The sequence below is a fragment of the Cyclopterus lumpus genome, chromosome 9 (assembly GCF_009769545.1).
Source record: "Cyclopterus lumpus isolate fCycLum1 chromosome 9, fCycLum1.pri, whole genome shotgun sequence".
NCBI classification, from domain to species: Eukaryota; Metazoa; Chordata; class Actinopteri; order Perciformes; family Cyclopteridae; genus Cyclopterus; species Cyclopterus lumpus.
Window position 1 is genome coordinate 9,081,203 of NC_046974.1, and position 13,229 is coordinate 9,094,431.

General features: G+C 42.7%; 1 protein-coding gene across 2 annotated transcripts; it reads left to right on the forward strand.

Moving 5' to 3' along the window:
• The first annotated feature begins 1,682 nt into the window (after window positions 1–1,682).
• tbx1 (T-box transcription factor 1) lies at window positions 1,683–9,451 on the forward strand. 2 transcript variants are annotated; one of them, XM_034541795.1, is made up of 7 exons: window positions 1,683–2,109; window positions 4,270–4,371; window positions 4,675–4,846; window positions 5,868–6,023; window positions 6,966–7,033; window positions 7,587–7,687; window positions 8,438–9,451. In XM_034541795.1, the coding sequence occupies exons 1-7, from the start codon at window positions 1,709–1,711 to the stop codon at window positions 8,818–8,820; spliced, it is 1,383 nt and encodes a 460-aa protein (XP_034397686.1). In that variant the 5' UTR covers window positions 1,683–1,708; the 3' UTR covers window positions 8,821–9,451. The 2 variants fall into 2 exon arrangements, with proteins under 2 accessions (XP_034397686.1, XP_034397687.1); XM_034541796.1 differs by having other exon boundaries at window positions 8,441–9,451.
• The last annotated feature ends 3,778 nt before the right edge of the window (window positions 9,452–13,229 follow it).

Genomic DNA, 13,229 nt, shown 5'->3' on the forward strand with positions numbered 1-13,229 from the left:
TTTGACAGTCTCGCTTCTCCTCAAGGCAGGACTCAGATGACACCACCCCGCCACCAAATGGAGGAGAAAGGAGGGAAGCTCTCCTTCTAATCTCTGAGGATGATCTACGTGTTGAGACCGGGACGTGTTTAGTGACTCATCAACTCAATCCGATCACCGGAGAACTTGTTCGGCCGTGGGAATACGTTTAATAAGAACAGTCTAGCCCAGACTCTGGCACCCACGGAGCGCTGGTGGCGGAATGTGAAACCCCCATTTGGCGCATGTTCCTCTTCATTCTCCTGCTTTCTGTGCGCTTGGAACGCGGAGGAGAAGGAAGGAAGACTTGTTCGCGACGCGATCGCTTGCCTATGGACGACGGCGGTCCTCTCGCTCCAAAGGCGAACGCTTTCAGTATTGCCTCTCTGATTTCGGCTGCAGAGCAAGCAGGAAACGCGGCGTTTGACAAGCAGAGCCCCGGCCTGGACAAGCCAGACCTGCGCCACCACAGTTCCTTTAAAATGCACTACAGCACTGTCACCCGGGAAATGGAAGGTAAATCACTCCGTTGATGCCTATAGAGCCGCTGTAGCATGTAGCATTATAGGTCTCTGACGCACAATGGAAAGTAATGCGTAAAAACGTATGATATGGTCGCGTTGTTTCGAATGCATGAATGGAATAATTGTACAAAACATTTTTTTTTTTTTAAATACACTCTGACACAGTTGGACCACTATGAAAAAGAATAATGCAAATTCAGTCCTATAGTATAATCACCATTAGGGAGACGTCTGCAGGCAAAGTGTGGCGGGGGAAAAAAGTTTCCCATTCCAAAACCTCAAAGCGTCGTACAAAAAAAGAGTGAACTTTAATTCGTGGACAGGGTCACATTTATTGAAAACGAAGCCAAGAGGAGGAGGGTTTACACGAGCACCCTGAGCGTAATGGTAGAAACAGACCATAATAAGAATATCCAGGTCGGTTAGGGGTGTATAATCCATTCCATATAGATCATTGTGTCCAATAACGAGGAAGCAACAATCACCTGCTGCCTGTTTGTTTGTTCATGCAAATCGACGTGTGTTTACCTTGTAAACCGTTTATACTCCACTCTGCCGGCCAGGTCCTCTATTGTTTGCTAACGGGGTTGATGTGGGCGATACCCTTATCCAAAAGTTAAATGGGTACCGGAAAGCCCATTAAAAAGGGGCGCACTTCTCTGTCAATCAGTCTCGTCCCAGGACGAGGAAAAGGCGCATTACCTGCAGCTCCTTATCTAAATAGAAATAAGAACCGGTTTTATCGCAAAGGGGAGGCCCCCTGCGTCAGATAAGAGAGGAGACTGGGTTGCAGTGTGACACACTGCCGCAGCGCTCAACAGAGGCCGCTCAGAGCGCAACCGACCCGAAAGCAGAGCAACTCATTCACACGCACTCGAAGCTCGTTTGTGAGTAGTTGAGCGCGAGCGTCGCGGTTTTTTTTTTACGGAAACATTTCGTCCCCATTCGGACGTCCGCTCTTTTAGACCAGACTCCATGTAGCATGCTGGCAGTGGATCCAACCGCAGGGATTATTGAGCAGCCGAGACGGGAACCTTTTGAACCGAAAGGGGGGCATTTGTGCGTGACATAGTCTGGAGATCCCTGAATCCCTCCGACTGTGTTTACTGTCTGTGTTCTAACCGACTTGAGGCGCACGGCATTTGAGTAAACCCAGTTTTTTTGGGATGATTTCAGCTATATCCAGTCCGTGGCTGACGCAGCTGTCCCATTTTTGCGACGTTGCAGCCTTCACGACCAGCAGCCTGAGCAGCCTCAACACGGCGGGGGGCTACCACCTCTCTCCGTCCCCCGGGGACCCCTACAGCCAACATGAGGCCCACTTCGAGCCCTGCCCGGCCGCCCAGCACAACTACAACTATCCCGGGTCTAACCCGGGCCAGGCGCCGTCGAGTGACGGAGGGACTCCCAACTGCTCCTCGTCGTCCGCCAACTCCACGCCGAACGGCAAAACTATCGTGAAGAAGAACCCCAAAGTGGCCAACATTAACGTGCAGCTGGAGATGAAAGCTTTATGGGACGAGTTTAATCAGCTGGGCACGGAGATGATCGTGACCAAGGCTGGCAGGTGAGCACACACATGATACACACTGTTAGAATTATTAGATGCACATTCGGGTAGATCAGATACATAATACACAGCAGCGTTGCTTTACTGTAAAAATATATACAAATAAAATATGACTCGATATTATGCCCGGAAGACACTTTTGTTTATACAATGTAAAGTTTTTTTGTGTGTGTGACATTTATGCTGCTGATGGATATCAGATGCAAGATTTAGTTTGTGTGATTTATTTTCAAATAGATAGAATTACAAATACTGCGCCCCAAAATAAGGATAACGGATTTGTACAAAAAACCAATATATTTAGTACTTCTTTTCCTTTTATGGAGTTCATACTGAACAATTTTTTCCTCATTACTTATTGCTGTTTTTTTTTTTTTTTTTTTAAATACCATGTGTTGGTCTCCAGACTGGTAAAACTGTAATACATTACACCACTTGACATACATGCTCATTTGGCTCCTTGCACATATATTTATACACCGGATGAATTAAATAAAAGAACATCGATATTCTTCGGACAGTTTGGCTTTATTATATTTAATTTTAAGCTGCAGGTTAGCAGTGCAGGCCTCCTGCTGGATATATGTGTTAAAGACGAGGTCCAACCTGAGGCGTGCATGTGCCGTGTTGAGTGTGTTCATCAGCTGTAAACACGCTGCTGGTTGCTGCGTGTTAGAGACACAATAAGAATAACTGGCCCTCCGCTGGTTTCTTTCCCCTTCAGTCCTCACGCTACGCACTGGTTATGCGGAACATTGTAGCCTTTTACCCGCGGGTGTCTTTGCACGTGCGGCTCCTGGACGGTGTTGTTTTTATGCACCTCGCCATGTGTTTACTTCCACAGGGAGTGTCTGCTTCCCTCCCTATATCCTCTTCAGTCTCACGAAAATCAATTTACGATACAGAAATTGAACGAATACACACACATATTTTTGATTGGGTTAATAATGAAAACTATTACATATTATAAACAAAAGGGAATATAAGCACTTAAAGACATCCGATGTTCTATGTTGGCCTTTTAATTTACTAATTCAAAAAATTAAATTAAATCTGAACGTATACTTGATTATGTCGCCTGCTTCTAAGCAGGACAATATTCCTATCGTTGACCTCTGACCCTTGTGGAAAGACGATCAAATGTTACACTATTAAGTAGAATGTCCTCCGTCTCCAAATGGCATCCTGGGTTCCTCTGTATTAAAGTAGAACATCGAGGCACGAGACAAAGTATTTAATGGTGAAAGTGAGAGTTGTCCCCCCGCTCTGCGCTGTCTACCAGGAGAAAGGAGATCCGCAGCAGAGCACTTTAGGAGCTCCTTCAGCCTCACCTAGCCACAACACTGACGGTAATTGAGCGTTGATTTTAAGATCCCTTTCACTAACTCGGCATATCACTCAACTTTCAACCGATGTTCTTGTGGATATGGATCTGGACATTTGGATTGAACTGAATTAAAAATGTCTTGGCCCGAAGCAGAGAAGTGATGAATAAGGAATATAGGTCATTACCTCGAAATGCCTCCAGTTGTTGTTTTTTTCTCTCTCTCATACAAATACGACTCAGGAAATATTGTTCCTCCCTGATAAAAAGTTCTAATTTTAAACTCGACTCTATAGTGCCACACCTCGCCTTCCCAAATAACGCCCATCTGCGCGCGTCTAAGTATTTCCACTGCACGTCTATGGCTACGTGTGTCTCGGCCTCCGTGGGTCTGGACGTCGTCAACACAGCGCAAGAGAAGTTAAAAAGCTTCTTGAAAGGAGTTATAAAGCGGAGCTAAGAGGCAACAGACACACAGCTGCTTTCAGACGAGGAGGGGAGAGTTCCATTACTGAACCACTTCGTGTCCAACTCGATTCTTGTCTTTTTGTTGCCTCGAGCTCGCGACAAATGAAGCTCTGTCGACCTGCGGAGCAGCGTGTCAGCATGTGCAAACATGATGATTTTTACTTAATAATACTTTGGCAACATCATTTGTTGTTTCCTCTGATTCATTTTAAAATAATTCAAATAATTGCACACACACACACACACACACGCACACACACACACACACACACACACACACACACACATTGCAAGCAGCAATAGCAACCATTTAAAACCGATAGCTTTAACAGTCGCCTGGTGTTTGTTTGTTTTGTCTTAACCAGGAGAATGTTTCCGACTTTCCAAGTGAAAATATTTGGGATGGATCCCATGTCAGACTACATGCTCCTGATGGACTTTCTGCCCGTAGACGACAAACGTTACAGGTAAGAAAACATGCATGCATAAATAGATATAGCCGATAATAATTTGATGCATGAATTTACGAATGCATCTGTCAAAATCTCAAAATATGTTGATGACTATTATGTTGACATTAGAGACACATTCACTGTCACGTTTCCCTCCCGTCACGAGGCCTATTGTAATTTCTATACGGCCTCAGTTTGTGTATCTCATGTCAACACGTGCGTGCGCATTTTGTATGCGCGAGTACAGGCGACTGTTATTGAAGTAAATACAATCGGACAATTGGAACCCTGAGTCTAATGGACGTCCTTCCACATCAGGTATGCCTTCCACAGCTCATCGTGGCTGGTGGCCGGTAAAGCTGACCCCGCCACACCGGGCAGGGTGCACTACCACCCGGACTCTCCGGCCAAAGGCGCCCAGTGGATGAAGCAGATCGTCTCCTTTGATAAACTGAAACTCACCAACAACCTGCTGGATGACAACGGCCATGTGAGTACACGCGCGTGCATGAAAAAGAAACTGATTGGGCCCCCAAAAAATATTTAAAAAAATGCAAAGTTGCCTTATAATAGAGCAACGGCTTCAAAAATCACTCCGTAAATAATGATATAATATACAGCGCTGCAATAATAAGAGCAGCATTACTTAGCACCGTGGTCAAAGTGTAACGCTTTTGCCGACACCTTCAGGGGTCAAAAAGACACTCTAAAGCGGTGACATGCATTCACTTTAAACTCATCATTTAGACACAATAGGTCCCAACAGCAATATTATTACAGGAGGATCGACAATATCATTTGACGATACAAGCGATTTGACATACACTTTGATATTTCCACCAATGGTCGGATGTTGCCATAGCCCACAAAAATGGCACCGCACATTAGGCTTTACTCCAAAAAAAACAGCAAGGAAGTGGAATATTTCACCACTGGAAACATGTTGCAGCCCTCCCCGCTTGATCTCGCCCTCTGTCTGGGTGTTTGTCGATGCGCTTATTGCATGAGTTATGAAATGAGAACGAAAAAGGGAGATTTTCGAGTTGAAACATTGAAAAGTGTGAAGCCATGTCTGTTGGATGGGAATGGGGGTAAATGGAGATGCTGTGCTTTTAAATAATAATTGTGCTGCATGTGGCTTTTTACATATTATGATAAATGTCATAGATTTACATATTTTTAATCACATTTCTGCGTGTTAAATACGAGCAAGTAAGTCATTTCGACATTTAATGCCATTTAACAAACTGCTTATTTCTATCCACAAATGCGTGGATGTTGGAGGTGGTTGACAACATTTGACATTTTGTAAATAAGATAATTTTCAATTGGTTTAAACTACCTAGTTTGGTGTTAAATATTTTATAAATTATTATAACGTGTTAATGTTTATCACAAGCCAATGATAAAACTCTCGAGTGGAAAATAGTCTAATAGAGCCTTAAATCCTTTAGTGCATGTTGCATTATATAATTCTATATGAGTGCTGATGAATCCTCTGGTCCTTACAGATCATTCTGAACTCCATGCACCGCTACCAGCCCAGGTTCCATGTGGTTTATGTCGACCCCCGCAAGGATAGCGAGAAATATGCCGAGGAGAATTACAAGACCTTTGTTTTTGAGGAAACCCGCTTCACAGCGGTCACAGCGTACCAGAACCACCGGGTAAGAAGCCTTCCTTCACGATACGGAGCTCACGTGTGTGTGAAGAAACTAACAGCTATATACTGTATCTGGGATGTGACATAATAATTTTGTTTAAGCTTTATGGGTACAGTATAATAAAAAAATATTGCCATAACATAATATATAGGCCTACAAAAAGGTCACTGTAACTCACATATTATTTTAAAAAATAGTCTAATTAGAGTTTGCCTCGCTACCTTGTGCAAACATTTTTTACGAATTAATCAAGTTATGTAGCGCAATCTCTTCCATTGCTCGATTGTTGTTTTGCGCGTGTTGCCTCTGCTGCGTGCGCACGATGTGCGTCGCACTTCTCGGGTCTCCATCCGGCGCGCAGTCGGTTTAAATGGACACATGAGTTCATTCTGCGGGTTTTCAGGACGACTTGTAACGAGTGAAACGTTACGATACACTTCGGTTAAAGTACTGAAGAGTCGCTGCGTCGTTGTGACGCAATATTCCCATGGCCGCACGGTGGTGGGAAATTAAAATAACTATTATCACAAATATGTTCTATTTGATGTTAAATGTCACATTAATGTAGCACTTTCAGCCCCTATGCCTACAGTCACAAAGGGCTATTTTTGGCATTCATATCATGGCTCAATTGAGGTTAAAATTACATGAATTATAGCTGAAATTAAATTTGGATCGTTGTAAAATGACGATAATAAATATAGCCTTTAAATACTTAGCGCTGCTGTGTCTGTAATTTACAAATGAGACACTATGCAGCTGTAATAAGTGGTGTATTAATTGGCAGTTCAATGAATTCAGGTGTGTTCTAAATAACACTAAATGAACGCGATGATGTCCCACTTGACATATTTTAATAACGACTGCAGTGTGTTTAAATGTGATTAAAAATGCAATGCCTCATGGAAATGGAAATGTCATTTGATGATGTGCTCTGGATTTCAGATCACACAGCTGAAGATAGCCAGCAATCCCTTTGCAAAGGGCTTCAGGGACTGTGATCCAGAGGACTGGTGAGCATTTACACTCAAACACTCGTATTGACATGTTTCCACTTGATGTAAAAATGCTCAACACAACCAGAGAGCATTCGCAAAATAGATTTGAATGTTTGCGTTATCACTGATGCCAGATGGGTGGAGATTGCCTCATGAAAAACACAATGAGTGCAATGAAGTCAAAAGATTACTGAATATTGTTTGAACGTCAATTGGACATGCTTTCCTGTCACTGACAAATTACCAGACACTCGTAATTGTAACAATAGCGTAAACCTCACCCATCTGGTATACTCGGGCTCAGGGCAATGACGTAATCCATTTGCTGCTCATCCAGCTCTGCAAACAACTTTATTTTGTTCTGCAGCACACTATAACTGAAGCCATTAAACTGAAGTTTATGGGAATGTTTGATTAACTCAGCGGCCTGTCAATGTGCAAATGCTCATTACATGCAACAGTGTTAAGTCTTAACATGTGCATTCATCATTTTAATATATAATAAAGAAACTGTGCATTTGACATTCATTAAATGAGTATGTAACTGAATCCTTTCTCCCTGCTCCAGGCCCAGGAATCACCGGCCAGGCTCTCTGCCAATAATGAGTGCCTTTGCCAGAACAAGAAACCCAATGTCATCTCCTCCTCAGCAGAACGGCACAGAAAAAGGTCTGCAGCTCACTCCGTTTCATTTCTTAACACATGCCTGCTATCCAACATAAAACAACACATTAAGTTATTCAGCCTTTAGAGGAAATGTTTGCATGTCAATTTCTGGCACATTTCACCTCATTTTCTTTTAAATTGGATCCGTAACTTGAGCACAGTGGTGCAGTTCGAGCATTAGGCCAATACTTTTATTTAAACATAAAATACCAGCCAGTCAATATCATCCACTGCTGACTTAATATATATTGTTATGTTATTATATAACTGACAGCTTGATTTTGATGTTTTTATTCATTAGTTAATAATAATCCTTTTGAGTCTCACATTGGCTTTAAAAGGCTTTGAATTCATCTGAAGGAATTTTATAATGTTTTTTTGGAAGTTTCTTTTTTGCAATGTATTCTGCAACATTTTGAGTGAAAAACATAATTTTATTGGATAAATATTTTTAACAATAACATATTAATATTGACATTTATCTGGGTTTCACTTCAGACTTTTATCAGTGATCTAAACACTGCTTTCACCTTGCGAATAATATAATAAATACTGCTCATTTTGTACGCGTTAAAATCGTGAACTGAGAATTTCTAATATATCACTGCACAGTGCAAATTGCATGGCTAACCCAAAGACACGGGTATCAGTCAGTGCGGAGCACAGGACTGAACACACACGCTGTTTAGGAAAATATACATAACCTATAAATATTGTCTCGCCCTAAATGTTCTCATGTCTCTTCCTGCACAGAAGACAGTAGACGGGAATACGAGCGAGATCCCAGCGGCACGCCCATACACGCCGACTCGGCTCACCAACTGATGTCCCGGGTCCTCAGCCCCGCCCTGCCCGTCCCAGGAGGCCTTCACGGCGTCTCACTCACCAGTGGCCGACCCAGTCCTCCCCACGACCTTCGCTCAGACCCCCATGGTTTACCCCCGGACACCCTGCACCACCACCCTTACAAGTACCCTACCACCTACGAACACTACCTGGGAGCCAAGACCAGGCCGTCACCTTATCCGTTACCCGGCCTCAGAGGACACACGTACCACCACCACATGAACCCGGCCACAGCTAACATGTACTCAGCCACCAGTGGCCCCTCTAACTATGACTACGGGCCCCGATAATGACTGCTGTCCACCGGGGCTAACGGCGCTCACTGTTGGAATGGAAACGGGCAGGAAAGGCAACACAGCCCTGTCTGTTGATGGCTTACGCAACCTGTGGGGTGTGTTCACGGGCTGAAACTCAGCTGGATAAACCCTGCCGTATTTATTTAAAGGAAATGCATCTTTGCGTGAAGCAGGGGCACCTGCTCTGAGTTCTTGAAGAGGTCTACTTTGACCTTTGAACCCAAATGGCAATAGTTCCACAGCAGGGCACCTCTTACCTGAGCGGTGCAGACATTGAGCCAGCAAACAGAGGAGACAGGAGGGACCTCTCCTGAACACAGACAATACCTTTGATCACAGACTGGAAATGAATTCTATTTTTTGTGTTGGATGCACTTTTTGATTTGCCTTGTTTTTAATTGCTTTAAAAAAAAAAAAGCCATATGTTATATAGTCCATCAACCTTCTAGGTAGACGAGATGTTTGCATGTTGAGCTCATCAGAGGGGGTGTCGAACGCACCCAAATGTTTTTGTTTGAGAAAAAAAAAGAAAACAAGATTTGATTTTTTGAAACGTTCTGAACATCTCGAGCCGCTCTGAGAAGCTTGTACCATGGCACTGACTTGCAGCAATTCAAAGTAAAGAAATGAAGCAGAATGACTGTTCTGTATCTGTAAAATAAACATTAAATTCTTGTAATTCATTTTTTTTTTAGCAGAAATTCCATTCAAAGCTCTGTCTGGTGTCGCACTGCTGAAGAGGGAGGGTTGAAAAAGAAAGCGTATCTCACTAATAGCATGGTCTGGTTTCTGTGACCGGATTTGAATTGGGTTGAGGGGTCTGTTGCTCCTGCAGTCATTGAGTCAGGACGTGGAGGCGGTCTAAACATCAGGCTGCACATGTAGAAATCTACACCTGGTTCTATGAAGAAAGAATATACACGAGAACTTCTCTCCTTGACCATACTTATATTTCTACACACATTTCCCTCTTAGTTTTGACAAAATAGTGCAAATTTGTTCACAACTTTCACTGATTAATGAATAGAATATTTTAAGAGGTCATTCAAACTGGGGAACTGAAAGACTTTAAAAGAAAAAAGCTATTAAATTGAGCATGTAATATATTGTGCAAATCATTTAGTTAAATAATATTTTATACAGAAATTTGCGTTTTTTAAAAACCAAGAAAATAAGAACTTCATGTCATAAAAACTCAAAAAGAGACTGAATCAGACACATTTCCAATATTCACAAAAGGATATCATTGGTCATATTTTTTGGGACAGTTGGGTGATGTTTTAAGAACGTCACTATATGTGGCTCCATTTCCATCTCCTTTTTGAAGTCCTATATGAGGAATGCTTTGTTGTCAAGGTTAATCTCGTTGGGATAGGGGGGGGGGGTCTGCTTTGGGATTTGTGCCTGTCCCGATACAAAGGGAAACGTACCCTAATGATTCATTTCAATAATGTATTTTTTCTACTTGAACCCTGCTGACATAGAGTGGAGAGCAGGGAAAAGGATGCCTGGGGGCGCCTGACCTCTGACTGTTTAATGGCTTGTAAGGTGTCAAAGGTTAAATAATGTTTCCACTCATTTAAACGCTAATTGGTCGCATTTTTTTGTTTGTTTGGGCAATGACTAAAGCATTTATTTTACAACGGAACTGTGACATGAAGCCACGTCTTAACAATGACTTTTAGGATAGCCAATACTTAATGAAACAATATAAATAACGATATTGTGTCAATTTCACCAATTAATACTCCGTTTTGGGTCAATTTAAATAAAACTTCAGGGGGATTGAAATAGTGTATGTATTTTCATTATGCTAATTAATTACATTTCATTGGTTTTCTATTATATCTCCAACAGGCTATCAAATCTTTTTCTCACGTCGCTTCATAATTATGCCAAATCACGAATCTACAAATAGACATGTTTTTTTAAATTGTCCACACAAAGTGCCAACACAGTCTGTTCACTGCCGTGCTTCCGATCCTTGTTTAGTCTGGCCAGGAAGCCGCCTGGTGGGGACGGACGCCGGCCTGCAGGTGCGGAGGAGCAGCCCGACGGAAGCCGAGAAGCACCACGAGGCGATCCTGGGTTTACCCCCGCGCCGACGGGAGGAAGGGTCAGAAGGCGATATGCGGACTAATTATAGGTTCCACAGGACAGAAGTAAACATCAATGAGACTGCTAATGCACGTCGTAGTTGAGTCAAGAACAACAGGGACAGCACGCCAGTGACCACAATAGGAAACTATGCCATGGATATAGTATTTAAGTCATTTAATTAAGTTTCCTTCTGATCAACATTATCATGGAGCCCACAGTTGCCATAAACTTTGGTCAAAAGGTATCTTGCTAAAAAAGGCAAACCACGTTACTCTCTGCAAAAATCAACTTTATGAATCAAGTATTCAGTATTAAGAACATGTCAGTGACATTCTATAATATATTATATCATTACATTATTATCTCTGAGTCCTTACGTGGCTTTTCAGTGTCAGTTTGTCAAGGTGGACCTAATTTTAATGGCCTATATATCTATTTGTTGGGTAGTTTAATCTAAACAATGCATCACATTTTATAAACTCTTTTATTAACCTAATGCAAAACAAAACAAAATCACAAAAGTTGCCTTTGAATTGAAATAAAAATTACGAGACTCGAGTATATTTAATGGTATACAAGCATCTCAGATTTGTATTTGCGTATGTTTAGTGCTTGAGAAAAACTCACCACTGCAATAAAGACACAGCCTTCTCCTTTTCTCTCACCACCTGCACTATTAACAATTGTCCACCTTTGTAACAATCCCCATCCAGCAATGAAAATGTTCTTCATATGTTTCTCTCCTAATAAATGGTCTCCCTGGTGTATGCATCAGTCTGGGGAGACTTGACATTGAAGCCTGAGGCCGCTCTCATTTTGTAACCCTGTCCTATACAGTTGGAAGGGATCATCTGGAAGTAAGAGCCTACACACATAAGGAACACAGGGTATTTGTAGTCATTTGCACCTAAATTAAGCCTTGTTTTTACTAACTACTTTTAAAATATATAGTTTAATGTATGAGATAACACATACTTTAATCCGTACAAACATAAGGAAGGTGTTGGGACTTTTTTTCAAAATGGCAATCAGAGAAATTGCACCCGCTGGAGGAAGTGAAATGAATTGCACCTCGATATCATCTATTGTCAGCATGATGCCTGTTTAGGCAAATATTTTCCACATTACATTTCTACACATGCACCCTGATAGGCTGTGGCGTGCTTTCAACAGGCCTAGGCCACTTTCAAGCTAAATATTTCAATGTATCCATCATTTAACACCGAGGAAAAAGAGCAGCCGGCTTAGGCCCATGAGTTACATTCATGTGCCCATATGTCTCAGGCTCCGAGAGAAATGGTGCCGAGGACTTGCCAGTGAAGTATGAGGAGGCAGTGGATAGATGATAATGCGACCTGAGGCATCATTTGACACTTCGCTGCATCTGGAACATCTGCTGTGACAGGCCTATCGGGGTCTCGTGTACATTTTCTGCTGCTGAGCCTCGCCTCCCAGCCTGCCTGCCATATCTGGGGACAGTTATTAAATAAAAGCCAGGTAAAACAATCAAGAGTCCTGCTCCGAAACGACAGCGCACGTGTTTCCTATTTGGCCTAATACAAAAGGTATTGCAGTTTATGGTGTGCATGAGGTTGCTGACGGACATTTTATGCAGAACTTCAAAACACATTGCCACCACAGAGCCTCGATACGTTTGTATTAAGTAACTTTTGAAAAAATAAATAAAACCCACTCAACCGTGAGGCGGAACATTGGTTTTGGCTAATAAAGAATTTTCCTCAGATCGTTCTTTTCAACCATTTATGTTTTCTAAATAATCAGACTCGGTGTTACGACTTACATGTCAACGAATACACCCGGCGGCTCGGGGAGTGACAGCATCAACCACAACACACACCAACACAACCCAAAGGATTATGTCCCATCCCAAAGCAAGGCTGACCTCTGACCTCGGAGGCCAAGGGAGACACACGTTAGGTGATAAGTGAGGCACAGGGCCTATTGTGCAGACGGTCTCCCCGTCCATTTATTGACTTCCTAAATGATCCATTATGAAGTGATTTATGAGGTCCACCACCACCTCACCAGGCACTTCTAAGGCCTGTGGGTTGCTGTCTGCTCCATTCAGCAGACATCTGCACCAATGAGCACAGCATTTGATTTATCAGAGAATGGACGGAAGCTGGCCCACGCCACCTCGAGTGTTTGCTCAAAGCCAACGGGAGAGTGAGGAAGCTGTTATGAATGCAAGATGTCACCAGTGGGGTCAGACACAAAAGGTATAGCGGGAGCTCCGCAGGGAACAAGGAAAACATGCCATTAAAACCAGGAACGTGGAAATA